This window comes from Protobothrops mucrosquamatus, unplaced genomic scaffold (genome assembly GCF_001527695.2).
Source record: "Protobothrops mucrosquamatus isolate PMUCROS unplaced genomic scaffold, P.Mucros_1.0 scaffold1407, whole genome shotgun sequence".
NCBI classification, from domain to species: domain Eukaryota; kingdom Metazoa; phylum Chordata; class Lepidosauria; order Squamata; family Viperidae; genus Protobothrops; species Protobothrops mucrosquamatus.
In genome coordinates this window covers 41,317-68,288 of record NW_015387592.1, presented here as the reverse complement: position 1 = coordinate 68,288, position 26,972 = coordinate 41,317, and the positions used below count along the sequence as shown (strand labels likewise).

The window sequence follows — 26,972 nt, the reverse complement described above, 5'->3', positions numbered from 1 at the left end:
CTTTTTTTTTTAGTTATATTCTCCTGCACTTCTGAAAGATCATATCCTGAAGTTTTCAGAGGGAGTGGAGATAGAAAATTCATGTTTCCACTGAGACAAGTATTTCAACCATAGAATTTAAACTTCTTTCAGGAACATAAAAACTACACAGAATTGTTCTTTAAAAAAATGATATGCCATTTTCCAAATTGTATAGTGATTTAAAAACCCAAAATAGATATCTGGATGTTATCTGATTGAACAATTGGCTCTACAGAATTTTAGCACTGCCTTTTTTTTTTTTTTTTTACCGTAAATGTGCTTTTAAAAACAGGAAAGTCCTTAGAGTGTCGTAAGAATTTAAGTAGAAGAATGTTGAGCCTTCAGCTTCATTCCTAACAGAAGTCTTCATTGGATCAAGGAGCCTTGTTACTAGAATGATACCAATTTGAAACAATCCAAACAAATTGATTTGTAAATTGTAACAGTTTCATGGTTTAGCATCCAAGATTCTTGTTAAGGCCAAATAAAGGACATTTAAGTGCAATTGTTTAATTTTGAAAGTACTTTTCATATGCATAAAACTGATAAGAATTACTAAATACCAATTATTTCACCAGGGTTTATAGTTTATAACCAATTAAGAACAAAATTAACACAGGTAATGATTAATGTTGCACAAGATACATCCCTTTATTACTGTAATCACAAAATCTTGATTATTTACAGGAATGTGTATGTGAACATTAATAAATGCATTCTGTTTCATAAAGATCAAGTAGACAGAACTTATAGTAAAGAACAAAAATAACGTTCTGGCCTTGCATTGCACATCTTAGTGCAAGTATTAAGACACAATAGTGTTCAATTCGCAAGTATTGCAGAATGTCATGCCACAGTCCAAAGAGGGTCAAGGACATGCAGCTGTTAATAAGATGCTATAGTATATAAAAAGCCACATGTTAAATTCATAAAATATATAGTGGTTTATTTGGATGATTTTAAAGTGATTTCATTATGGAATTTAATTCAACTGGGACAACATCCAAAGAATCTTCATATTGGTAATTCTTCTTTCTAGGCAATGGCTTTGGCTTCAGGTAGGAATGCTTCCCAGTATTTTATCAGCTGGGGGAGGGGGGAGAAAATAAAAGAGAAAGTAGTAAACAGCATTTCATGTACACACAGACACACATACATATATGTATATACACACGTGCACATCTATCCAAAATTCTCTTAATGTAAATGTCTAATACATTTGTTTCATTGAGTAAAACTCTAAAATGTGTTATGATTATTTGGAAATAATCTTACCTGCTGTTGTGTTTGCACTAATGATTCCAAGTATTTGATTATAATGGTTTTGAAGTCCCTCACACGTTCTTTCTGACAGTAAAAGAGAATTAAGGTATTTACTCACTGAACAACCTTGCCAAAGTTTATTTCATTAAGATCCATTTAATAAATATATTTTCACAAAAGCCTATATACATGCCTCGAATCTTCCTACTTCTTTGCGTATTGTTTTGGAGATTTGCTCAAAATCCCTCTCTCCTTGTTGAACTTTTGTTTCCCACTAAAAGTTAAAAAAAATGCGTATAATTTAAACACATATAATTAAGCATATTTTTTAAAGAGTGACTATAACATAATGAATAGCAATGCAAGCTAAAAGGTTTCTTATGGAAATGAAAATGATAGCATATATACCTTGCAACTATATAATATGAAGACTTTCCCAGGCAAAACTATTCAAAACACATTTTCCCTTTCAAAATTAACTGTTCTTTTGGTTTTAATCTTTAAGTTCTAATTATAGTTCCAGAATATGTTGTTCAATTTCCTATAAAGTACCAACTAATAATGATAGACCTATAGCATGGATCCTAACCCCCCACTCAGTAGCCCAGTGCAGGGCGTGGCCTGTTGGGAACCAGGTTGTGCAAATGGCGGGTGACCGTGCGAGGGTGCATTTGTGCAAGTGGTGCATGCGCGCAACCATGCCCTCTTCTCCCCCGCTACCACAGAGCCAGAAATGTTGGGGACCACTGATCTATAGCATAAATTTCTATGTCCAGACATGCTTAAAAGGATTAATTATTCTTAGATTCAGAAACGCTTAATATTTAAGTTAGCCATTCATGTCATGTTACACATGACACATAGTATGAAATACTCTACAGAAACTAAAATAGTCTTATAGTTAGATACCATAAACCTATATCTTACATTCTATTTGAAGAACTCATATATGAATCAACATACAGTCAGATATTTGGAACTGTCATCCCTAAAAAGGTCCATCCACTAAACAGAATTTCTATATAAAATTAAAGATGAATTAAAAAAATATAGTGATTGCAGTGAATATGTCAAATTGGCTATTAAAAGTTTCCAACTCAAATGTCATTATGGAAGAGTTTTCAAAGGAAACTGTGACAATGTATAGAAGAATGTTGCTACATAGAAAACCTGACAAAAGCAGTTTAAATCCAAATTAGTTTTTAAAAAGAAGTCACTCTCTTAAAGTTTCAATATCAGACTTTTATAAATAGCCTGCAGTTATTTATTTATTAAATGTATGACTGTGTTAACTGACTCTGAGGAATTAAAATTTTAGGCACCAGAGATACTTAATTCTACAAAAATATTTGTTGTTTTTCTTAAGTGACAGTAGCTAAGTCACTTAAGAAAAGCAACAATATTTTTACAGAACATTGGTTTTCTGTGCCACATAATAATCAGATAATACAAACAGCAGCCAATTATATGAAACTACATGTAAAATGTTCTCAGTAAACTGTTCCCTCCTTATGCACATTTTAACTACAAGTCTATGCTACTCTAAACAGCTGTTACTATCCATTCTCAGTGATTTAATTCTTGTCATACTATCCTGATCATTGAGCACTTTTGTAAAAGTATGAAATCTTCACAGAAGACAATGTGCTACTTTGTTTAAAAAAGCATGTCGCGTATTTAAGAAAAATGTATAGGTGGATTTGCTTGTTAATGAACATTAACAATTCTTATTCAATGCAAGAAATAAGAACAGGAAGCGCATGTTCTCCTACCTCTTCAATTTCCTTGATGAAGCATGACAGAAAAAAGTGCAGAGGTTATGATTAGGATACCCTCTAGCTCTTTTAACATTATACTGATGATAGATTATGTTATACAAGTGAAAAATATGTATATGCAATTGTAAATCTGACATTCACAAATTTATGTTTTGGAAATGTTTCATATGGGAGAATATAAATTGCCTCAGCCTGAATTTTTTTATTTAAAAAAAGTGGCATTCAGTTTGTAACACAAATATGAATATATATTTATGAAAATATATGAAATTTCTGTTATTCTAATAATACTGGAACTAATGATGATTAAAACCATATTTGAAATGCACTAAAGGCAAAGAATATGAGGAACAAAACAGGTTTTTTTTAATTAAAAAGGCACTGCATTATAAAATTTACCTCTCTGATTTCATCTTTAGCTTGCTGTAATTTGTCAGGTTTGTTGGCAAGCTGAAGTTTAGCTTCAGCCTCTCGTTTTTTCTGTAACATGACCTGAGCATCTTGCCATTTCTGCCAACATTTCATTCGATGATCAAATACACCCTATAAACAATGTGGTTTTAAAAAAAGATGACAGTAAGCTTATTCAAAATCTGACATTTCAAGAAAAAAGTTTTGCATCTTAATTAAAAATAACTCTGATTATTATTAAATGCTTAGCTTAAATGCCTATAGTTATTCATCTACAAAATAACTTGAATCTAAAGAGGTATCTAACTTGGCCAGCTACTGCTTGTAATGTACAAGACCTGTGCTTGGCGCTGGGAGCTGAGAATGATCCATGTGTGCCTCCTTATTCTCTTACAATCCCTTTCTGTCCAATCTCTCCACTCTGTGAGTGGAAGGGAAAAAAAGGACCGAGCGGGGAAGAAAAACCCCACCCTAATCTCTGGGTTCAATGTCTCCTGTGCCTGACTTTTTAAAAAAATGTATATTACCCACTGTATGCTTGCTTACTTTCCTGCAATTACTTCTTCATTGATCTTTCTGTTTTACAAGGGTTGAGTGGGGATGGGACGAAAGGAAAACAAGAGAGGCACAGAAACATGTACTGACTATAATGGCAATCATGTGACTGAATGATACTGCGAAGATTGTAGATGTAGTCATTGCTCATGAAGTTATTTTTCTTCAGCACCATTGTAATTTGAATAATCACTAAACGAAGCAGTTGGCAAGAAAGGTTTACCCGTATCCTTGACTTCATGTAAACTTTCATTTATGCAATTTTTTTGGCAACAACAAATTTTGTTTGACGTTGTTTTTCCTGGATTTTCTTTTGACAGCTCAATTTAGTTTGCAGTAAAATTATCTAAGTATCTCATCAAAATACTAACCAGACCTCATCCTGATTAATTTTCAAAGCCCAAATTCAGAAAGGTTCCAAGAGCTTGCATGAGAGCCCACTTGGTGTAATGATTAAGAAACAGGGAAATTTTGAGTTCTAGTCCTCCCTTTGGCATGAGATCCACTTTGGGTTCATGAAATACGTGGGATATAAATCAAATAAATATATTATATCCTGAAAATGTCATAGCATTGAATATAAATTCAGCATCACAGGTAGTCCTCACTTTATGACCCTAAATGAGACAGCAATTCCAACAATAAGTGAAGCAGTGATTAACTAATACATCACATAACAACACCCTGCTTAGTGATGGCAGTTCTAGCTGTCCCTATTGCAATTGCTAAGAGAAACATTACATGACTGCAGTTTGTGACTGCCTGCCAGATTGCTCAATAACCTTGCTTGTTGGAAACTGCCTGCGAAGTTTGTAAGTGGTGATAATATGGTTGTGGGGATAATCAGAAGTCACTTTTTTCAGCAACATAATAATTTCAAACAGTCACTAAAGAAAGGTCATTCAGCAAGGAGTACCTATATATTAATATTTGTATAGATTTAAATGTGGGCTTACTTTTACAGCACCAATAAGACGAATATAATCACTGAGTAGCTCAGAGAATACATAAAAATCAGCAAAAGCTTGTTCTTGATGCAACTGGTCTATTTTTTCTTCAACTTCAGCAAGCTGAGACAAAGCTCTTGATAAAGCAGTATGGTCTTCTGAGTTACCTAACATGGCGGCACTTTTAGCAAAGGCAGCTGTATTGATTGACAGTTCTGAAACAAACAAAAGAAACTCATATGAATCTTTTACACCAATACTCAATTCTATTTTATCTATTATTTCAACCATTTTTAAGAGATTACAAATTCTGCCACTAAGCACATGCTAAAATCACAGGTTGTATGTTACTCCTAAAATGATAGTGTGCATGATATGAAATAATCTTGTGTATCAGTAGAGCCATTTCAGAGTAAAAATCCGTCACATTACTACAATCTCTGCTAAAGACAGATTTTGCTAAAGTTTATATAGCAAAGTGTTGGGAAATTGCTGCCAATGAAACAAATGTCAATAAAATAATTATTATTGTAATGCAAAACATGTAAGGGTTTGGATGCTTGTGTAATTTACTAACTCCTCGTAAAAAGATTGTATCCTGCACTATAGATTAGATGAGGATCTTCAATATCCAGTTTAGGGCATAAAAAAAAACACCTGAACATCTTATTGATCTAATACAAAAAGAGGACAAATGTCAGGAAGAACTCCATTCTCCATCTTACACATATCCCATTGATTGCACTGGAAGATTTATGTACCTGATTTAAGCACCTGATTAGTTCCAACCTTGATTCACCCCTTTCTATCCATTTCTATGAAATTAGGAAAGATTCCTGCAACTGACAAATTTCCAATTAACTACGTTAGTTTTTTTCTTAAATCTCCCATTTTAATGGTGCTGTACATTGAGATTTATATAATAGGTCTTGGGAAAGGATACTAAACCATATTTCAATCACAGATATTAAGATTTTGATAGCTAACTTGATACACAGATTTCACGTTTTACTCTCTAGCATTGTTCATCCAATTCCACTTATTTTTTAAAAATCACTTTCCTTATAAGTAGGCTGCAAAAGGAGATATGCAATTAATCTGCTTAATGCAGGATTAATGTTTTTATAAGCAGAACGCTGCCTAAGAATCCCAAGCGTTCAGTTACATTACAAACAGAAATTATTTGGTAAGAAATATCCACTGAAAAAATGATTTCCCAGTTTCTAAAAATCATTTTTGTATGAGATGTATTGTACACTGTACAGTTCAACTTTTAGGTAGTTTCTTGCCCTGAAATTATTTAAGGTTTCTGATCATAAGAGTTTTTAGAAACATTAATTCATAATTAACATTTAAAAAAGTAAAAATCTGATTAACATATCTACCTTTTCTGTGACAGACCAAGGCTTCTACACTACCATGAAGTTTCCGAAGTTGCTGATCGAGATTCTCAAATTGTTGTTGCTTTTCCTCAAACCACTGGCAAAATGAAAAAAACAAACCTTTACAATATATGCTATACTGCAAACTACAATTGCCTTCCTAAGGCAAGAAATTAACTCAGTATAAACAGGTGGTCAACTGATACAATTGAGAATCCAAGCCAATAAGTAAATTAATATCCCATTTTCTACTCCTATGGTTTTAAAATGCAACTGTTGAACCTCATTAATTCATCTCATTATTCAAGTCGAAAAATCAGCTCTTACTGCATCCGATTCATTCATCTTGATCGTCATTTTGTTGACAGCGTCGGCAGCCTTGTTTACCATCCTCAATATTCCTGCTCCACTCAGAGCCTGGGTGTTAACTGCTCTCGGCAGCTGGAATTGAATGACAAATAAGGGCAAACAAACTGGTTAAAAGGCTGGAGGTTTAACTGGGCACCAAAGGGACTGAAAAGGATGTAGTGTTTTCTTCCCCCTCATACATTTCAATATAGTGGAACCTAATTTCTTAAATTTACTACTTTTACATCCTCAGAGGAAAACTTAAAAAAATAGACTTTCAATTTGCTTTTCTTCTGCACCTTTACATTTAGATGGAACACAGAGACCATTTGTCAAAACTTGTTACCCTGCCGCCAAATGCTTTAACTGGCTACCAAGAGCAGTAGAGCTTTTAAGGGCAATACTAGGCTACTGCTTCCACATAACAAATGCACTGACAACTTTTTTTTTGTCGATCAAGGTATTTCAAGCACTAACATATAACTAGGATATAATGTATCTTATGTTAATACACACATACACAAATCTTATGAGCTACTGTGTTGAATTATGTTTGGGAACACTAACTTCAAACCTGATTATGCACATGCACCTTTCCATAGAAGATTTGTTTTCCCCTGCACCCACATAGACACAGAAAAAGAGAGTGAGAGAATAGAAACAGTTGGCTGCAGAACTATTAAAACCTCTCTAGGTATATTATTAAAAGAGTTTAGTTATACATTTATACATAGAAGTCACAATAGACAATTTCTTTGAACGGCAAGAAAAAGGGTTAGGGATCCTGGATCAAGGTGACACAGTTAACATGATATGTTAATAACCAGCAAAAGTTCCAGCATTTTCTTTCGTCAAACAGCAGCTTGTTAGGCCTTAGAGTACCATCTTAGGACACACTGAATTATTTGGAAATCTGTAACATTTATCAGCAGGAAAGTTACACCAGCTGTTTATTAATCCAGCAAGAAAATTTTCTGAAGATAATTTTCTACTTTTAAATGAAAAGTGCCAAATTGACAGCACTGGTGACTGAAGTCCTCTACCAGGGAATTAAATGATTGCAAGCTTTTTTGTTCTTATAATACAAAGATGTAATCTTATATCAACATTTTGAAACAGAGACACAATCGTGTTTGCAGAGTTAATCAGATTATTTATCAAATGCCAGTAAGAAAAGAGGATTTCACTTGCCCTAGCTTTAAATAATGGAAGTTTGTTAACAGCACTGCAGTAATGCACAAAACCAGATGTCCACATATAATTGTTTGGTACTTAATATGTAAAACTAAATAAATGGGAAAATAGAATTAAATACCTCAGAACATTCCAAGAACTGTCTTAACTCAGGATCTTGTAATAAGGTTGGATGTTTTACTGTTCGCTGTAGGTACCTACAATTTTAAAAGTTAGAAAACATTTAGTATTCTTGATAGTATTAAAAAAAATAGCCATACATAGAATGAATATATGCTAAAACAGTCAGGGGAAGACAGTGTATTTTAAAATTTGCATTAAAATAGGTAATTCCAAGATATATAGAACAGTTCAGTCTCAATAAAAGCTTTCAATCTTTGTCTTTTTACTAAAACAACCAATTAAAGATCAATGTTTATGGAATATAGAACTAGAATGGAGGCAAAACGGAATAAACTAGCGGTTGATTTGACAAAAGCTACAGTTTCCAGTTTACATGAAAAAATAACCAAAGAGCAGAACTATCCCAGTGTGTGAAGCTGTTCCTCCTGGAAGGAGCTTAATAATTCTAATTTTTGTTAGAAATGGAAAATTAATGGATATAATCTGATCAATAATATGTCATGCATTATACTAACATATCAGTGATCACTCCTATAACATTTTATGATAGGAGCAACTATATAATATTTACTATTTACCATTATTTTAACATATTATTAAAACAATAATAATATATTCCATCTTTACCATCCTGTGGTAAAAAAAGAATGTGTGTGCTGACTATACCATTTAATCTCTCTTATTCTCCCTTTCTGCTAAACATGAGTTAGGACATTAGCTCCCATTCACAAGAATCTGTGTGATCCAGGACTTTAGTGAGAACCACAGATAAGAAAATAAAACTAGAGCAAATTACTATACACTTTAGAAAACAAGCCCTACCACAACAGCTGTTCTAGATTTCCCAATAGAATGCATGTTATTGCCAACATTTATTTATTTAAAAGATTTACATGGCCACCCATCTTAGGAGACACAACTCTGACTGGCAAATAGCAATTATACAGAATTAAATCCCAAAGATTCTCCACCATCCAGTCAGAGCTGAAGAAGTTTCTTGGATGAGAAATGAAACGTCTTTGAAGAAAAACAAGAAAGTCCAGTTGCCTTGTGAAAAAAAAGCATCTTTGGGATAACTATGACCTGGATGACTGACAATCTCCGTACACATACAGAATTAAATATCACAGAAACACAAAACAAAACAAACCCCCCCAGGCATCACAACCAATCTCCAATAATGCAGTCAACACCACCATCTTCAGACTCCAAGCTCACTCTACACCTACACTTGGGAGAAGAGCCAGGTCTTTATGGTCTTCTGGAAGGTTAAGATAAGGGATGCCTGACAAATCTCTAGGGAAAAGCACATTCCACAGGGGCTGCTACGGAAAAGGCATACTTCCTAGGTCCCACTAAAAGGTAACACAGAAGGGTGGGGGACCTGGGGCTTACCTACTCTATCCGATATGGTAGATTAGGCAAATATCCTTTTCATGTTCTGTTCCGAAGACACCTGGATACCATCAAGTTTTATATTTTATTATTGCTTTATTACTTAACTAAAATAATGACTATCATTATAGAGCAATCCAATAATCAATAAAATATATATAATCAGACCCACCCATCCAGTAAAGCTGGCCCAGCAAATACAGAAAATAGAATCCATCTTTGAATAACAGTTCCTAGGTTACTAAAGAATATTTTCATGAACATATTAATAATCCATTTATTGTGCAAAAATCAGTCTTAATCTCACCCACACACCCCAAAAATCCCTGTAATGTAATTTCAAGAAGAAGAAAAACCTCCTGTTTATTTTTTAGCTTTTATTATTCTTAGGATCACAGTCATGGAGAGCCTCCATCCTCTTGCCCTAAATATGGAATGCCAACACCATCATCATCATATCTACAAGACTAAGCTGTTGGAAAGTTGCTCCATGTCAAACGAGAAATGGCCAGGAGTATAGCTATGTCAATTTTGAACAGCTTTATTGTACAACAAGATCAGGGCATATAAAAGTCTTTTTCCAATACAGGAAAAAAAATCATTCATGCACCAGATGGGCACGACAAAGTGGATTATTCTAGTAATATCCCAAAAACATTTAACAGTATTACTGCAAAGTACTTGATGCTATCTGAGCTTGGTTGTCTGGCTGCAGACATTTTGTCACCCGATTAGGTAACCTCTTCAGATCCTAGTTCGGTAACTACCTTAGGAAGGTAACAAAGCATCTGCAAGCAAACAACCAAGCTCAGAGAGAAACAAGGCTACATATATTCATTCTATTCTATTGGTGGGAAAAGATTTTTAAAATGATTAAGTCTGGAATGTGATATCCAGGGGAAGCCAAATATTACTAGATAATTTCTCAAACAAAAGATCAGTCCTACAATACTGATATACTGGTAACAAGTCTTGGAAACAAGAAAGCTTCCCTTAAGTAACTGCGACATAGAAACACATTATGATTTTTTCATACATAGCAGTAAAGATAGCATAGAAGGATGGCATTCAAAGGCCTGTCTTTCATGAATAAATTAAAAATACTTTCACTTGCAGAAGCACCCAAGAATGAAACCTATAAATTGAAATCTACATCAATGTAAACTAACTTTTGAAGTTTTTCCAGGTGCCACATTAAAATCTAAGCAATATTTAAAACAGACTGAATGTTTAAATGCTGGATTTTGAATTATATTTGATTCTGAGCAGCTACAGCTATGTTCAGCATGCCAAACAACCTTTCTGAGAGAAAAGATACTGTCTTACATATCTACATACAGATAAATATACACATATGCACTTTTATTTGATATTCATACTGAAATATGTCATCATCATTATATAAACAATTTAATATCAACTTCAGATTTTATTCTGAACGGTTTCTTTTACACAGTTTAGCATGTAAAATTAAATAGTCTGAGAAGCAAATAAAATTGTATACTTCACTGCACATTCATTTAATACTACTACAGATAATCAATTACCTTTCTAATGCTGCTCTTCTTTTTTCTACAAATTCTGTAGAGGAGGAATCTTCCTTGCCTACTTTTACCTTCGTCATGCCTTTGAAAAAGTGACATAAATTCATTTTTTAACCTGATGAGATTCTGAACTTTGTCAAGTTCATATCTAAATGTACAGTATATTAATCTAATAAGTATATAGTAACTACCGCAAAGTTATTATGTGTACAAAGATGGAAAACAGTGGAAACATCAATAATAGAATACCTTGTGAAGATGACAGACTTTGCAGAAATAGCTAAACTGACTTGTTGATTATGGAGAGAACTCAGCTACCTTTTATAGGTATTTGCTGAAAATGGATAAAAAATGCTGTATTTGTGACTATTTCAAAGAAAATCTGAAGCTGTTTTTTTATCCTTTTCTTTCTTTTTTTGTTATTTTTCATTTTTTCTTTTACCCTCTTATAAACTTTTTCTTTCTGCATTTTTTCTAAGTTTCTGTAATTTTTAAAACCTTTGCAAAATCTTATTTTAATCAAAATTATTCATAAAATACCTTAAGGTCACAAAAATACATTGTATTTGACCATCATGCTTTTCTCTTCTATAAATATGAACTTACTTACATGAACTGTACTATGGTAATGTGAAGAGATCTGGGCTGGTCAGTTTTAGATAATTATTTTCCTTCACCTAAACATTGTTGATGAACAATGTTTAGGTGAAGGAAAATAATTATCTAAAACTGACCAGCTAAATGCCAACACACTGCAAAGCAAAACAGCATAATTATATTTTCCTCAAAAATATAAATGGTACTAGCTGCACTCTTAGGCTTTATTTAGAAATTATTTCATTTGCCCTCCAAAAAACAAAAGATAAGCTGAGGTGAGAGGAGCATACAGGGAAATTAAAAGGATAACTGACAATTCTATTCAAATATTAGACTTCTGGAAAATGGGTGTTATTTCATTGTTGATTTATACATTGCAGACATTTGGGGAGGATATATAAAGTTCCAAATGGGCTCACTAATTTAAAAGGGACAGGCTTTTGGCTATTCTTTTAGTAGCCTATAGAAGGGACGAGGGACTATAGTGAAACAAAAAGAACTTATTTCTGTCCTCTTCCATTCACACACAGAACCTGAGGAAAATCATTTCAGAGGCATAAAACACTAGGATCAAATAGACTGTGCAAACTGAGTCAACCATCATATTTGCCATCAGCTGGATAAGAAGCTGCAATGAGTTGCTCTCTAGCCAAGAGACTCCGCCTAGTCCTACCAGTCTTAGTCTAGGTTAATTTCTGCTTATCTGGAATAAACTGTAATTATAAAGTCAGATAAACTTTAAACATGAATAGGATTTTTCAGATGAAAGCTTCATTCAGCTATCACTGAATTAGCACAAACATTTAGATTTAAATGTATGTTCATCTTTCGAATATGCAATGAAAAATAAGAGTATTTCAAAGAACATTCCTCAAATCCAAAAAAGAAAAACAGCCAGCCACAGTCTAGGGCTGTGCAAACTGCAAAAACAAATTGGAAAGTGTGCTTTTGACCCTGGTAGGAGTATAGCACTTCTCAAAAATCAATGTGACTCTTAAAATAGCAGCAGCTCTTTTTTCAGACTCAACTTATATTGAAGCTTGAAAAAAAAACAGGCAGCTTAGTGGATAATAGAAAACGCTGTACTTTTGCAATGTCCAAAACACTTCTTCAAAATTATTTTTCAAATATGCAACAATCAGCCTGAAACAGTCAAATAACCAAACAATAAAACTCTTCAGTCAGAATTCTGCTCAAGTTTTCTCAAACCAAGTATTAGTATTCTCAAGAATATCAATGCACAGTATTGTTTCTCATTAGTCTATTCCATTTTTCTTGGGAAAGAATTCATTTTCATTTGTAGAGATACTAATTCCCTTGATTAATTTGAACACCTCACCAAAGGGTTGAAAGTATGTTTCTACAACTTTACACTTATTATTATCCTATATAAAAATGAGTAAGCTTTCTTCAGTTAAGAACTATTGAACATCAAAGTTTAATGATGCTGTGAATATACAAGTCAAAAAATAACGTGCACCCACTTTCCCTCTAAATATATAGAGAGCCAGTTTGGTCAAGTGGCTAAGGCACAAGGCTAGAAAGTGGGAGTCTGTGCGCTCTAGTCCCACCTTAGCTATGAAAGCAGCTGGGTGACGGGGGGCCAATCACTTTCTTTCACACCAACCCATCACAGGGTTGGTATGTGGAGAAAATAGAAAGAGGAAGTTATTTTGGATACATTCACTGCCTTCAGTTACTTGTAAAATAATAAAGGTGGGATACAAATAAGTAAATAAATAAATAATTTCAGTTGATAGTCTGCCCAAGTCCACAGCAACTCTGAAATGCTTATAAGTAAAACATTAGCATAAAATATATCAAGCAAAAAATAACTGAACGGAAGACAATACCCAAAGACTAAACAACAATAACAAACCATATGGGCTCAACCATCATTCTAATCCAAAGGCCTGGGAGAATAACCAGGGTTTTTACCACATAACCTTAATTTACAGAAATACGAACAGTATGATCCAATAAGATATAAAAGACATAAAACATGCAAATGAGTCTCAAATCCCTCTGAAAGAGCTCCAACTGCTTGCAGATGGTGGCTAATCTAACTTCCAACCAACTTGGTTATGGTTTCTAACTTTCAATCAAGCAGGAACTGTGAATCTAGAATGATACTCAAATCACAGACCTACTTCTTCAGGGTTATTGGTCCCCCCATTGACACATACCACTGGAACATCTGAATACCCTAATGACAAATAGTAATTGTATCCTGCTAGGATTCAATCTGGATCTCCACAACCTCTGGACACTAAGACAAGACTTTAACAGTCTCACCACTATGGCCCAGTTTAGAGATGTAAAGCTGAGTATCATCAACGTACTGATTATCAGTATGTGATTGACAGAGAGATTAACCTAAAAATTTTAATTGTCAATTTACTATAAAATTGAAAAAGTAACTAAATGCTCCAAGACCAAGGGACAACTAAATAGAACATGGAAAATACATTTTATCATTCAAATAAAGTGTACTTTTCTTTCAAAAATATGTTCATTTAGTTCTTACATATTTTCTTTTTCTTTTTTTTAGTCTCAAAAGCAGGAGCTCCTTTATTTATTTATTAAGTTTAAAAACTACCCATCTCCTTCACAGAGGGACTCTGGGTGGTATAGAAATAAAATATTAAAAATAAAAAAATGAGGATAAAAATTTAAATAAGAGACAAGGATGCTTAAAATTTAATATTAAAAATTAGAAGGCAGGGGAGGGGCATTTAAGGTTGCATGCTCTTCTGTAAGGTCAAAATGAGATAATAGACACAGATCTTTAGACATTTCTGAAAGGCTATGAGACTGGGCACCCGCTTCGCCTCTAGGGACAGAATGTTTTAAAGCCAGCAATGGCAGAAAGGACTCTCTTCCTAGAGCCTGCCAGTCAAAATTCTTTAACTGACAGGCCCGCTACTTATCTCTTTTGCCTAATCAGGTGGGAGGTGCTGGTGTAATAGGGCGAAGATGGTTCTGTAGGTAACCTGGCCCTATACCGGCTTCATTTCCTTCTTGTGCAGTGGAGCCCTTTGGAAATACAGTGACACCTATTGACCCCTTCTCAGAAAATTGTGTTTAAACACATCAAATATATATTGACTATAATGCAAAGGAAACCTATTAAGTTTAAATTCAGTTATCAAAATGTTACAAATAACAAATATGTAACATAGTAATATATGTACTTCATTATTCCATTAATCAATAAAACAGACTTCGTTTCAGTTAGAAGTCAGTGAAAATTAAGTTCACTAATAAAGTAACTATTTTCTTTATCTTCTCTAACCTCTAAATAAGCAATTTAGGCATGGGTAGAGGTTAGTGAAAATAAAGAATATTTATATATTTCCCATTCAAATGCATAGACCCCTGGACATCTAAATACAACCCCTTGGGGTCTGTGGATCCAAGGTTAATAACCCATACTCTAAAAGTAAAATGTGTCAAATAGATGTAAAAATAGATTTATGTGATGCAACACAATTTTTATTGTCAGAATAACAGTTTCACAATGGAAGATGAATACCATTATTCATTAGTCACACTTACCTACAATACTCTTTTCTGGAGCTGGTGGTACAATGTAACCAACATGAAGATATTTTGATGCTAACTTGCCATACAAACCAAGAAAATCACTGAATCTTCTTTTAACAGAGAATTCATTTTTGGGAAACATAGTTAGGGAAGTCTAAAAAAACAGAAAAAGCCATTTGTAAAATATACCACATTTATATAGTGCTGAACACTAAATATTTGCTTAGTTATCATGTAACAGGTACCTTTGTAGTGACTCTGTATGCCATATACGCATTCATGCCATCCCCTGTATGGTACATGAATAAAGATATATATTTATTAAAAAAATAGAGTTATCCATTTATATAATCTATTAACATTAGAGTTTTTATACATGTGATTTAAATAGGTATATATCAAAGTTTAGCTATAAAATAAAGTAAATTTTTCTTAATTAATACAACAATTTTCAGACTCACCAACTTTTTCTGGATCTGATACATTAATTTCAATATCAAATGCATCCCCATTTGTTTCTTCTTCAATCTAAAAAACACATGTGATATTAAACAGTAAGTAATCTTTCCAATAATCTAAATTTAATGTCTAGTCACAAATTCTAAAAGATTAAACATCACACTTGCATCTCTATAGTTTGAGAAATATCAAAAGCCCAAACATAGCTCACTAGATTTTCAATAAGGCAGTCATTTGAATAATTAAAATTAGAAAAGATAAAGCACCTTCCTAATTCTGAAGAACATTGTGAATATGATTAATGTTGTGTAACTATGTCTGAAAAGTTGTCATACAAAAAAGATTATGATTTCTCAGCATTAAAACACTTTTTTAGAATTGAGAATAAAGGCTACTTGTATTTTGATAAAAATATTCCATCAAATTATCCCAATATAATACAACTATTTAGAATAAGAAATGAAAAAAATATTGGCATCCCTAGAAATATTTTTTCTGATCCTATAGCAGATACATGGTAGATCCATAGTGGAACAAACGCAAGTCAGAATAAAATCAAATTGATCTGGCTCTTTCCCTACAAAGCTCTGTGGTCATGGATAGACAAGGTTCATCCCATTTTTTTAAAAAATAGGTGAATTAATTAAAGCAGAGTAAATTTGTAGTTTAACTCTCAAAAAGTTTGAGAGACAGAATTGCAGAGCTTTTTGATAAAATGAAGGATCTTATGGTGTAGGGAATAAACATTAAAATTTTAAAAACAACCAGGCCACTAACTTTGTAATTTTTTTCCTTTAGATCTATAACTCACTTTAGAGCTTTCATTTTCAAACAATGCTTCTTATTAAGACCATTACTTTTCACATTTATATTTTCTACTTTAGATAAAAGAAATGAGAATTTTTTCATCCTGTGGTATACACATCCATATGAGAGACAAATACCATTTCCCCACTTTTGTTAAGACTTCCTTTTCCTCATCAACTGCCATTTACCCTAAACTTTAGCTAGATTAATGCTATTTATTGCCTTGCTCATATTTTAATGGATTATTAAAATTCCACTCTACTCGTAGAAATCAAGTTCCCTCTGAATGAAAATCAGTTTTCAAGATACATCATTCTAAAACACCTGTACCAGTTTAAAGAGAACTGGAGATTCATAATAGTATGTTTGCAAAAGTCAAGTCACTGAGTTGAATAAAACTATGTATATGTTTACCATATTAATCAACTCAGACAAACAAACAATAAATCGTATCTAATCAAGAATATTCCAGCAACACTGATAGGGCAAGACATTTCTATAAAAAGAAAGAGCAAACCCCACCCCCTTGTAACACTGATGAAGTTATCTAGCTGGGTAATAAAACATCTATAAGAAAACAAACAAACTCAGAGAACACTAAGGACCTCATGGAATTTTTACTGAAATAATCTCTTGATATAAACCAAGATGGATAAGATATGGACCAGCCAAAGACCTTGCCATATTTTTCTGTTCTTAGCATGCTGCAAAGAACCCAAAATCCTGACTGTGTCTGAACTAGGAAATTATGTTCAGAATAAAGTAGCTATCCAATCTGGTCAGTTCTTAATAGAAAATTTAACTTGTATATTCAGAGTTGGGCATGCTTACTGGAGGATAAATATAAGAATAGGGAGAATAGATACAATGCTGGCAGGGTGCAGGCTATTTGAGGAATCATCTCACCTGAATGGGACTGGTCTTCCCCACTTGTGCCAACAGAGGGAGCATACTACAGATCCCACCAGCCAAGGAATTTTGGCTGGTGGGATCCAGGAGAAGAACCTTCTCTGCCATCTTTTTTGCCATCTTGTCTCCTTGATTTTATCTGTTAATGTTTTTACTCGCTGATATTTTAGTGAGGATGATTTTAATGTTTTTCTGTTTTTTATGTTGTAAGCTACTCAGACTCATTGGATACAAGATGGGCAGCAAACAAATTTGATAAATACTATGTCTCTGCCAATTTAGAGATACCTCTGAATAAAGTCAGGATATAGAATAGAAATAGAATAAGAATAGGAATAGACTAGACTAGACTAGAACAGAACAGAATCTGGAAGGGACCTTGGAGGTCTTCTAGGCCAGCTCCTTGCTCGAGCAGGAGAACCTGTAGTAGATAATTTCAAAATAATTTAAAGCTTTTCAAGATTTCTTAATTGGCAATAGCCATTGTGTTAAAATATTTATCCCAATATTCATTCAAAAAGGCTCCAACTACTTATATATAATTAATATAAAACAAGACAGCATTCCCTGTAGAAATGACAATTGTAGGAATTGTAAAACCAGTCCCATCCATACATTTATCATAAGAATAAATATCAATTTCTAAAGCAAGTTAACTATTTGTTTATTGCTAGAGGATTTTATTGTGGACACTGCCAATATATTCACATTTACTTTGACTATAAATTGTGTACCCAGTTTGATAATTGCCTTATTAACTACATTAATACCTCTTCTCTGCATCTGTCAAAATCCACAGGGGCCACTACTGTTTTTGTTTCCATTCTTGGTGCTATTAGTGTTGTTGGGGTAACAGGGGTTATAGCTGGAGTAGATTCTGAAGAAAGTATTGGTTCCCTTTCTGGACTATCCAAAGAAACTTCTTCTGTTGCTTCTAGACAAAAAAGAGAACCATTCACCCATTATCCTGAATATTTTTATACATGTGCACACCATGAGAAAGATTTGTCTTCTGAAAGTATCTTTCATTTACTCCTGTACAGGTCACTGATACTCAGTATTATTGTGAAAAGTCTGAAATTCAGAGCAAGCTTAATTTAAATTATGTATTGCATGATTAATATTTGTAACATATTCTGTAGTCTGTAGTTACAAGTAACAGAAATGTATCTGTTAATGCAAGTTATGATCAATTGCAAAAATAATCAGCATATTATTAAAAGGAATGGAAGCCATGCTGAATACACTTTTTACTATCATCCATCATTTAAATGCAAATTTGGGGGGAAAGACAAAGTTAGAGAATGAAACTTGTATTTAGCCCAAGTACTGCCTGTAAGCCTGGTGGGCTTCTAGGGACAAGTAGATGACACAGAGACAGTTTAATCACTTGTTTTTTCTACAAGCTGCTCTTAGCAAAGGTTAAGCCATAATTTCAGCCATTATTAATATTAATTATACTATTCATCTGTTTTTAATAGATACAGCTACATCATGAAGAGATCAGACAAGAGAAATGAAGTAAAATAATATATATCTATATAAATAAAAATGTAAATGTTCGTTTGTTCAAAATCTTAAATCTCCGAAAGTTCTTCACCGATTGCTTTGAAATTTTGACACAACGTTGCATTCGAATACCTACTATTATATAGATGTCACACCTGTGACACAAATGTGCACTTTCTCTTTTCTTTCTTTTCCATTTAACCAGACTGAGCCACAGCAACGCGTGACCGGGTACAGCTAGTATCAAATAAATTTAGTTCATTTAAAATGTATATAACCAAATAGTTATAGTTGTCAAATTGGTAAATATTTTAACTAACAGTTGAGCATAACATACTACTTTAGTGATAAAATCTTAAAGCACCTTAGAGTGGATATATTCTACATATCCTTGGATTTAGGACATTCCAACTATTTTACGAACAGAGAGCTGCTTGGATGGTATGCAAGAAAAAAAGCTGCTGATCCAATATATTTTAATATTATAATTAATCATAAAGTAATAAATATTAAGCTACTGATACAGGAATGTAACATAATAATAAAAAATACAAGTAGTCCTTGTTTAATGACTGCCTTATTTAGTAAACATTCACAGTTGTAACGGTGATGAAAAAGTAACTTTATGACCATTTACAACTTTCACAGGTCGGAGCAAAGGAAAGGCTGAAGTAACATTATAAGCACAGCCAGAGTTTCCCTTAGCAAACCACTTCACTTAACAACTGAGATGTGGGTCCCCATTAGGATTGCTAAATAAGAACTACCTATAATGGATGATTCTATTAGATTCTAATAATTAATTACTCTCTCTTAAATACTTGTTTTAATTATTTAGAATGCAGGAAATATAACATTCTTTTGGCTTGCAATAGTAATCTCTGTCAAAGTTTCTCTAAATTAGCTTCTGGTAACTTCATTAGTCATTGCTAGATAATAATACAGAAATGGTTTGTCACTGCCTTATCCTTGGGGTTTTTTTTATTTACCAGTCTAGTCCATAGTCCTGGCATTTCCTGTCCATCCTAAAAACACAAACAACATTGGCTTTTCAAGATCAATCAAGACTGTACAGAATTTGATTTTTACTTAGTCATAGATTTTTCTGCACTGTTTTTCAATGAAAAATTGATACCTTATGAAAAAGCACTAATAAGGTGTGGCTACAGCAAACATTTCACATTTTTAAACAAGCACTGTTTATATTTTTAAGTAGCTGTTCCCAACTCTCAAGAAATTCTATATTGGTTCTTGAAATACTTGCAGTTATTTAGTCTGCTAGAGGTCACAATCCAAGTTAAATAATCAATGTAACTTATCTAGAAATTAGCATCAAACCTCCCCTAAAACAACTGAATAGAAATAGTAACTTAATAAAAATGCTAAAAGCAACTGAATAGAAATACTCAATTGTATAAGTAGCCCCGTGAACAAGTTTCTCATATGTATGTAACCTTGATTATATTCTGGCTTAAAGAACAAAATACCATAAAGATGAAATACATCAATTGCTTGATCTTGAAGAGCAATTGCTACATAATTTATACTATGGGGTTCTCAGAAATGTGCTCTCATTGGTTGCATTTTCTTCCATAGTAATACAGGACATGATAAAGAAAAAAGGGAAGTCCATAAGTTGTAACTTCTGCTCTAAGGAGAACTGAAGTAGAAGAAGTAAAGTAGTAAAGCCATGCAACTGATCATTTCTTGAACGTCATTTGCAAAACCATGCCTGTCAGTACATATGCACAAATAAAGCTAATTTAATTCAACTATGTCCTTCATGCTTCAGTTACTAAACACTTTAAATAAAACATGTTCTGTGTTATAGTTTAAACCAAGAGAGGTTGAATATAGGAATTACGCCTTGCCTTGTTAAACTTAGGTCAAAGCATGATTTCCCAAGTTGAAACATAATAGGAAGCTGTTAATATGCAAAAAAAAATATATATTTAATCTTTCAATCTCTATTCTGTATATACAAAAAAACAGTATGTATTAAGGCTAACAAAGGCCTGACCTTTTAATAAGTCATAATTTTACACAGGAGACATTTTCTTGTTGCCCACTACAATGTTATAGTTATTCAGACCAATTTTATTTAAATGTTAAAAACTGTTCTGATGTATTTAATAGTAACTAAATGTTGATAAAGGATGCAAAACAGATCATTAAAATTATACATTGAAAAAACATGCATGAAGTTTTTCTAGTAAATAACTGGTTTAAAAATGGGAAAGAAATTACCAGCAAAAAGATCTTCCCTGTCATCATCTAATAAGATTTCTGTAGGCTTAGGACCATTTGCATTTGTACTGATGTCTTCTGCTGGAAGACTGGCTGGTTCTGGAGATGAAGGGCTTGACTAGAGAAAGGAAGAAATAGTTGAGAAACAGTTAGTATTTACGCTATGATTTTTTTGTTAACGTTTACAAGCAGAGAACATATTTACTCATGTCAACACTTTCCATTTCCTCAAGAAGAGGAAGAATAAGACACTAAGAAACCTTTAATTATTGTTTAGCAGGATACTTTAGCTAATGTTTTCACTTTGTGTTATTCACTGTATTGTTTATTCGTATGCACTCAAATGCCAGTCTAAAAATTTAATTCATATTTGTTAATCCAATTTAAATGTGGCAACGTTGTTGACTTCTAAAGTTCCTACAATAGGAAATGAGTATTGTCAAGTAATAAAAAGAGGTTGATGCAAGTATATCCAAACTTAAACAGCTTTAAAAACTATAACCATATGAAAGCTTAATTATATTAAATATCACTTAATACAGTTGAACTTCTGAATTCATTTATATAATTTTTTAAATATTTGTAAGTTGTAGTAGCTTAAAGTCTCAAAACTTTAAAAAAGACAATGGCTTCTAAGTGACTGTGCAACAGGGCTAACACTGATTATCATTCACAAAATTTAAAAACATCAAAATACAAGTTTTACACACTGCTAAAGGAAGCAAAATAAGTTAAGGAATGGGTTGCCGATGAATGAAAAATAAAAGGCTAGTAATGTAATTTCCTAAAGAGCCAGCCTAGGGTAGTCTAGCTATTTTAAATGTCAATTGGACATTAGATTAAAACATTTCATGGATATAAAATAAGCCTAATAGATCAGGCTTGTCTATTCAACAAGTTTCTAGCAGGATAAGTGATTAAAACATAAGCACCATAGAGCCATACAATATTTCTGAACAAAGAGGTTCCATTTAGTTATTAAATATACATTACAAAAGGAGTAAAAAAACCCCAGACTCTGGAAGGGTCATTCTTTCATTTGTCACTCCAATTATGAGGACTGGTTGGAAATCAGATGGGCAGGACAGTTAAAAACTGATCTCCAGTTTGTTTGTTAGCAAGTCATCCTTATTATTTGTTTAAGATTAAAAACTATTTCAACTGCAAACTAAAGCTACCAAACTATAAGTCATGAACATTGTGGCTGGAGATCCCATTACTGCCCATTCATTTTAATATGTGAAGCAATAATCTACCAGTAAAGCAGGCATGTCAAACTTGCGACGTCATGTGACATCACGCAACATATTGCAACTTTTCCCCCTTTGCTGGCAATGGGGTAGACGCAGTTTTGGCGTGACACATCTGGCCCGTGGGCCGGCAGTTTGACATGCCTGCAGTAGAGTATTCAGCACTCAGTTTTTGAATATATGATGGCACATATAATCAGAAAAAGAAATATAAATTAAATTTTGGGTGCCAAATATAAGCTGTTCAGATAAAAGACATGCCAAAGCTATGCAAGATGTATTGATCACCTATAAGATTATAGTAGCTCAAAACAAGGAATTCTGAAGTCAAAATATTTTCCACACCTATACTAATTTCCCTGGGGTGATTATATATAATAGGGAGCTTCCCTGGAGAGATTAGTGTTGATTTAAATTACATGCAAGGCTTTGTGTTTAGGTTGCAGATAATTCATCTGAGCGTTTATGTATTATCTGACAGAGGAAACACTGTTGAGAAAGGAGAAACTAATAAGATACTTTCAATGCAACTCTAGTGTAGCTCTTTTAAATATTAATACTTTCATATCCTCTTTGATGTCACCAATCCATGCTTGTTAATCCTGCAGGATACAGATATGCTGCCTTAACAAATGGAACCAAATTCAGGGGAAATGGTTATTAAAAAAATAACTAAAGCTAGTATAATTCTGTAGTTATTTGAACATTGAACTTTCAATAACTCAATGAAACAAAATAGGGCTCTTAGATGTATCAGAATATTGTACAACATACTCTGATAAACAGCAGTGTTCCACAATTGTAGAGATAAAACTTGTGACAATAACATATTAACAAAGGTTTTAACCAAAGATCCAAATTCATCTATCATGCATTGAGTTGTTGGGCTCAAAAATTAGTGACTTCTTACCTAGAAAATTAAGCCTACAATTTAGTTATAAAATCAAATTCTGCAAATATCAAATCCCTCATTTATCAACTATTTCTTTCACATTAATAGTCAACTCAATACACATTGATTTTATACACACACACACACACACACACACACACACAATTTCTGCTGTTTGAGTCTTTGTTCCAATAAAAGCTACTTCAGCTGCTAGTTTCATCCACAAAGTTTTAAGGGTCAAACTGCAATGTATGAGAAATATGAATATCTGTATAATTAAATGTAATACCAGCAAATTATTTCTAGTTGTCTTGTTTATAGTGTTATATTTTTAAACTGAGCCGTTTAGAAAGGCAGGAGTACCGTATTCAATTTTCTAAAAGCATATTTTCTTCACTACGTATTTTGCCTATTTTTTTCACAAGGGAAAAAATACTGACTCAGCATAAAAAGGTGGAAGTAAGTTTAGGAAACAACAGCCAGCAACGGAAGGCTCTCTATACAATGCTTTTATCTATCATAGATGGCAAACAGATACTAAATGTAGTTGTTCACAAATTAGAGCCTTTTGATTTACAAATATTTTGTGTTATACCTATAAAGATTAACGTGAGACAAGCCACAATCAAGCTTCCTTTACTAAATAAATTTAAGAGTTGCATTCAAGATACACAAATTGGTGCAGGAGGAGCTAATTAAATTTTCGCCAGCTGCGCAGGACATTAGTTATCTAATAAACAAAATCCTATATTGGAAAATACACACTTTATACTATTCCCCCTTCAATTTCTTATCAGATTTATAGCATCACCATCTACACCGTCACCTGAAAAGTTAACCCATTGATTTCACTGGATGAAACTCCCAACAAAACTTCAGAAGTATTTGAACATCTTCCAGTAATACTTTATTCCCCAATTAGCAACTCTTCCCCCCCCCCTTAACAGTTATGACACTAACAGCTGAGGAATATTTGAAACAGCAAAAACAGCTCAGGAATATTAGCTTCATCCCCAGAAAGCCATTTTTGCAGACAATTGCTCTATGAGAGACACTGCAAGGATTGCTCACCCTCAAAACAGCTGGCCGTTGGAGACCTCATTTTCCAGGAGAAGCAGCCACCACTACAGAAACCTACTGGAGGAAATCACTCAGTCCTTGCCCAGAGAGGGGGAAAATTAAATTAAAAATTTAGTGCTTTAGGAAGTGTTCACAGCTGGGAATAACCCAGAGGTTGGCGAGCCTCAGCCCAGGGAATGGCAGCGAAAGAGGAGGCGGGAGCAAGCCAGGTTTGAGGAAGGGAGGAATGAAGTCAAAAACCTCTTGGACGGAGGAGGTACAGCCATGTCAAAGCCACCCAGCAGCTGCTCTGGGAGAAGAAATAAGGAGTTCCAAGAAGAGGGAAAAGTGGAGAAACCACGACCACTTCCGCCTTACCTCGAGGGTAGACACGGTGCTGATGAAAAGGTCCTCCCCGTCCTCCAGCTCCTCGAACTCCGTCGGCTTGCCGTCCCCAAAAGGAGGGGGCTCCCTTTCTGTCGCCATCTTTTTCCCTCCCCCGCCCCCCACCGACACTCTTCTTAGAGGCGCGAGATTTCCGGCAGCTGCAGCCAGTCAGATGACGAATATAAACCACGCCCCCCTTTTCCCCCCTCACGTGACGGCCGCTGTGACCCTATGCGCGAGCTCCGCCTTCCCTACACGAGGCTGGGGAGGGGCGGAGCTATAGGGAATGGGGAGGGCGGAGCCGGAGGGAGGGGCGTGGACCGGTGGGCGGAGGAAGGAACGCCGGGCCGTTCGCAAACGCGGAGGGGAGGAAGCCGCTGTTGCTCTTCTTCTGGGTGCGGGGGTGTGTGTGTGTGTGAATCTGTTGTGTCCCGTGGGATATAGCCGCTTTCTTTTGAAAAGGCAGCTTTTTTTTTTTTTTGCACCTTTTATTCTTTCTATTCCTTTTTCCGAGTTTAGTTTGTATTCGCTTTTACTGTTTTAATGAAAATCTTTTAAAAAAAGGTAGTTTTAGTGCAGTGTTTCTCAACCTTGACCATTTTAAGGCATGTGGACTTCAACTCCCAGAATTCCACAGCCAGCATTGCTGGCTGTGGAATTCTGGGAGTTGAAGTCCACATGCCTTAAAATGGTCAAGGTTGAGAAACACTGCAAGTTTAGTGGGAGGGAAACTTACCGCTGTTGTTGGTAAACAGATGCAGCCAAGCCTCTGACTTGGCTTGGGGTAAAGATTGGGGTAAAGCAGGAAGGAGTTTCTTCCCTGAAAGACCCTTAAGCTTCCCTTTATTTTTTTTAGGGAGAGAACACCACCTCTTTGGGCAAATATACACGCTGTTATCTTAATTTTTTTAACCAAATCAGCACTGAGCGTATTTCTTGCCGTTTTTAAATTGCAGACCAAATGCCATTAGGAGCCTTTGTTACATCTCCGGGCATTGCTGTAGTGCCAGTGTTTCTCAACCTTGACAATTTTAAGGCACGTGGACTTCAACTCCCAGAATTCCACAGCCAGCATTGCTGGCTGTGGAATTCTGGGAGTTGAAGTCCACATGCCTTAAAATTGTCAAGGTTGAGAAACACTGCGTAGTCCTTTCATCTGTGGGATACACATTTAGAGTCTCCTGGCTGAAGCTTCCTGCAGTTAATAAGGTGACCAACTTTTTTATAATGAAAAGGAGGACACAAATTGAAGAAAAAAAATATCGTACATAAAAGAAACGTTTTATTCATTGCAACAATAATACAGAATACACTATAATATGATAAATGCAGAGTGGGCCCTGCGGCTCCCAAAGCACCAGCTGCGCCGGCTCTGGCCCCATGGGGCAGCCCACCGTCGACATACCCCGCCTGCAGCCACCCCGCCAGCACCACCGCCGACCCTGTGCAGCCCCGTGTAGAGCGGGCCCTGCAGTTCCCACAGCACGGGGTAGCCGGCCGCCGCCACCCCTCACACCCTGCCCACAGCAGCCCCGCCACCCCTGCCTCTTACGCCCACATCCATTATTGCCCTAGCAGGGCTGAAGATCAAGAGAAACTTACTGTGGCATTGCCGCTCCAGTCTCCTCCAGGTATCTTCGGGACTAACTAGGAGATGGTGTAGTTGGGTAGCACGGAGGGGTGCAAAGTTCCTGCCAATTCGCCTTCGCTGCAGACAATTTGCATGTGCAAAGTTTGCTGGCCGAGCTCAGCAGCAATTTGGCGCGCTCAGCAGCAATTTCTATTGGCTTTCGAAAGCCAATAGGGGGAGTAGCACAGCTCATGCAAAAGTTGAAAAAAATAAATTAAAAAAAAGGTGCCGGAACGCCATTTTGAGTGTTCTATGAGAAAAAAAAAGCCCTGCAGATTAGTCTTCAAATATTGAAAAGGAGGACATGTAGGAGGACACTTTTCGAGGGAAGACAGAACTTACAAAAGGAGGACTGTGCTCCCTAAAGGAGGACGGTTGGTCACCTTACAGTTAATGCTCTACAGCTGTCTTCTGGTCTGGTTAAAAGCATCAGGCTAGAAACCAGGAGACTGAATTCTAGTGCTGCCTTAAACGCAAAGGCATCTTGGTGTCCTTGGGCCAGGCACTCTCAGAGCTAGGAACTAGGCACATGGGAAACCCCTATGAAATCTTGCCAAGAAAATTGCTGGGACTCGTCCAAGCAGTTGCCAGAAGGCATTCAAACCCAGAAGGGAATTCTGATAGGCTTTCAAGATTTTGTTTCTTGTCACTGTATCTTATAAACAAGTTCCAGAGGCCTCAGTTTCCTTGACTTGGCCTATTTCAAAGGGGTGGAAGTT

The 26,972-nt window shown here is 34.8% G+C and overlaps 1 protein-coding gene across 1 annotated transcript; it reads right to left on the bottom strand.

The window, feature by feature from the left end:
- Positions 1 to 647: 647 nt before the first annotated feature.
- SNX2 (sorting nexin 2) lies at positions 648 to 24,758 on the bottom strand. Its single transcript, XM_015821838.1, has 15 exons — positions 24,615 to 24,758; positions 21,036 to 21,153; positions 18,050 to 18,213; positions 15,566 to 15,632; positions 15,350 to 15,393; positions 15,117 to 15,258; positions 10,965 to 11,043; positions 8,021 to 8,096; positions 6,685 to 6,798; positions 6,361 to 6,454; positions 4,985 to 5,190; positions 3,462 to 3,605; positions 1,478 to 1,558; positions 1,297 to 1,368; positions 648 to 1,107 (listed from the first exon to the last, which is right to left on the bottom strand). Exons 1-15 carry the CDS (start codon positions 24,720 to 24,722, stop codon positions 1,057 to 1,059), a joined length of 1,560 nt encoding a protein of 519 aa, XP_015677324.1. The 5' UTR covers positions 24,723 to 24,758; the 3' UTR covers positions 648 to 1,056.
- Positions 24,759 to 26,972: the final 2,214 nt, after the last annotated feature.

Coding starts and splice junctions, on each gene's coding strand:
- SNX2 (XM_015821838.1), bottom strand. CDS start 24,722: ATGGCGACAGAAAGGGAGCCCCCTCCTTTTGGGGACGGCAAGCCGACG. Junction 21,154..24,614: donor GCACCGTGTCTACCCTCGAG/GTAAGGCGGAAG, acceptor TCCTTTCTCTAG/TCAAGCCCTTCATCTCCAGA. Junction 8,097..10,964: donor AGAAGAGCAGCATTAGAAAG/GTAATTGATTAT, acceptor TTAAAATTGTAG/GTACCTACAGCGAACAGTAA.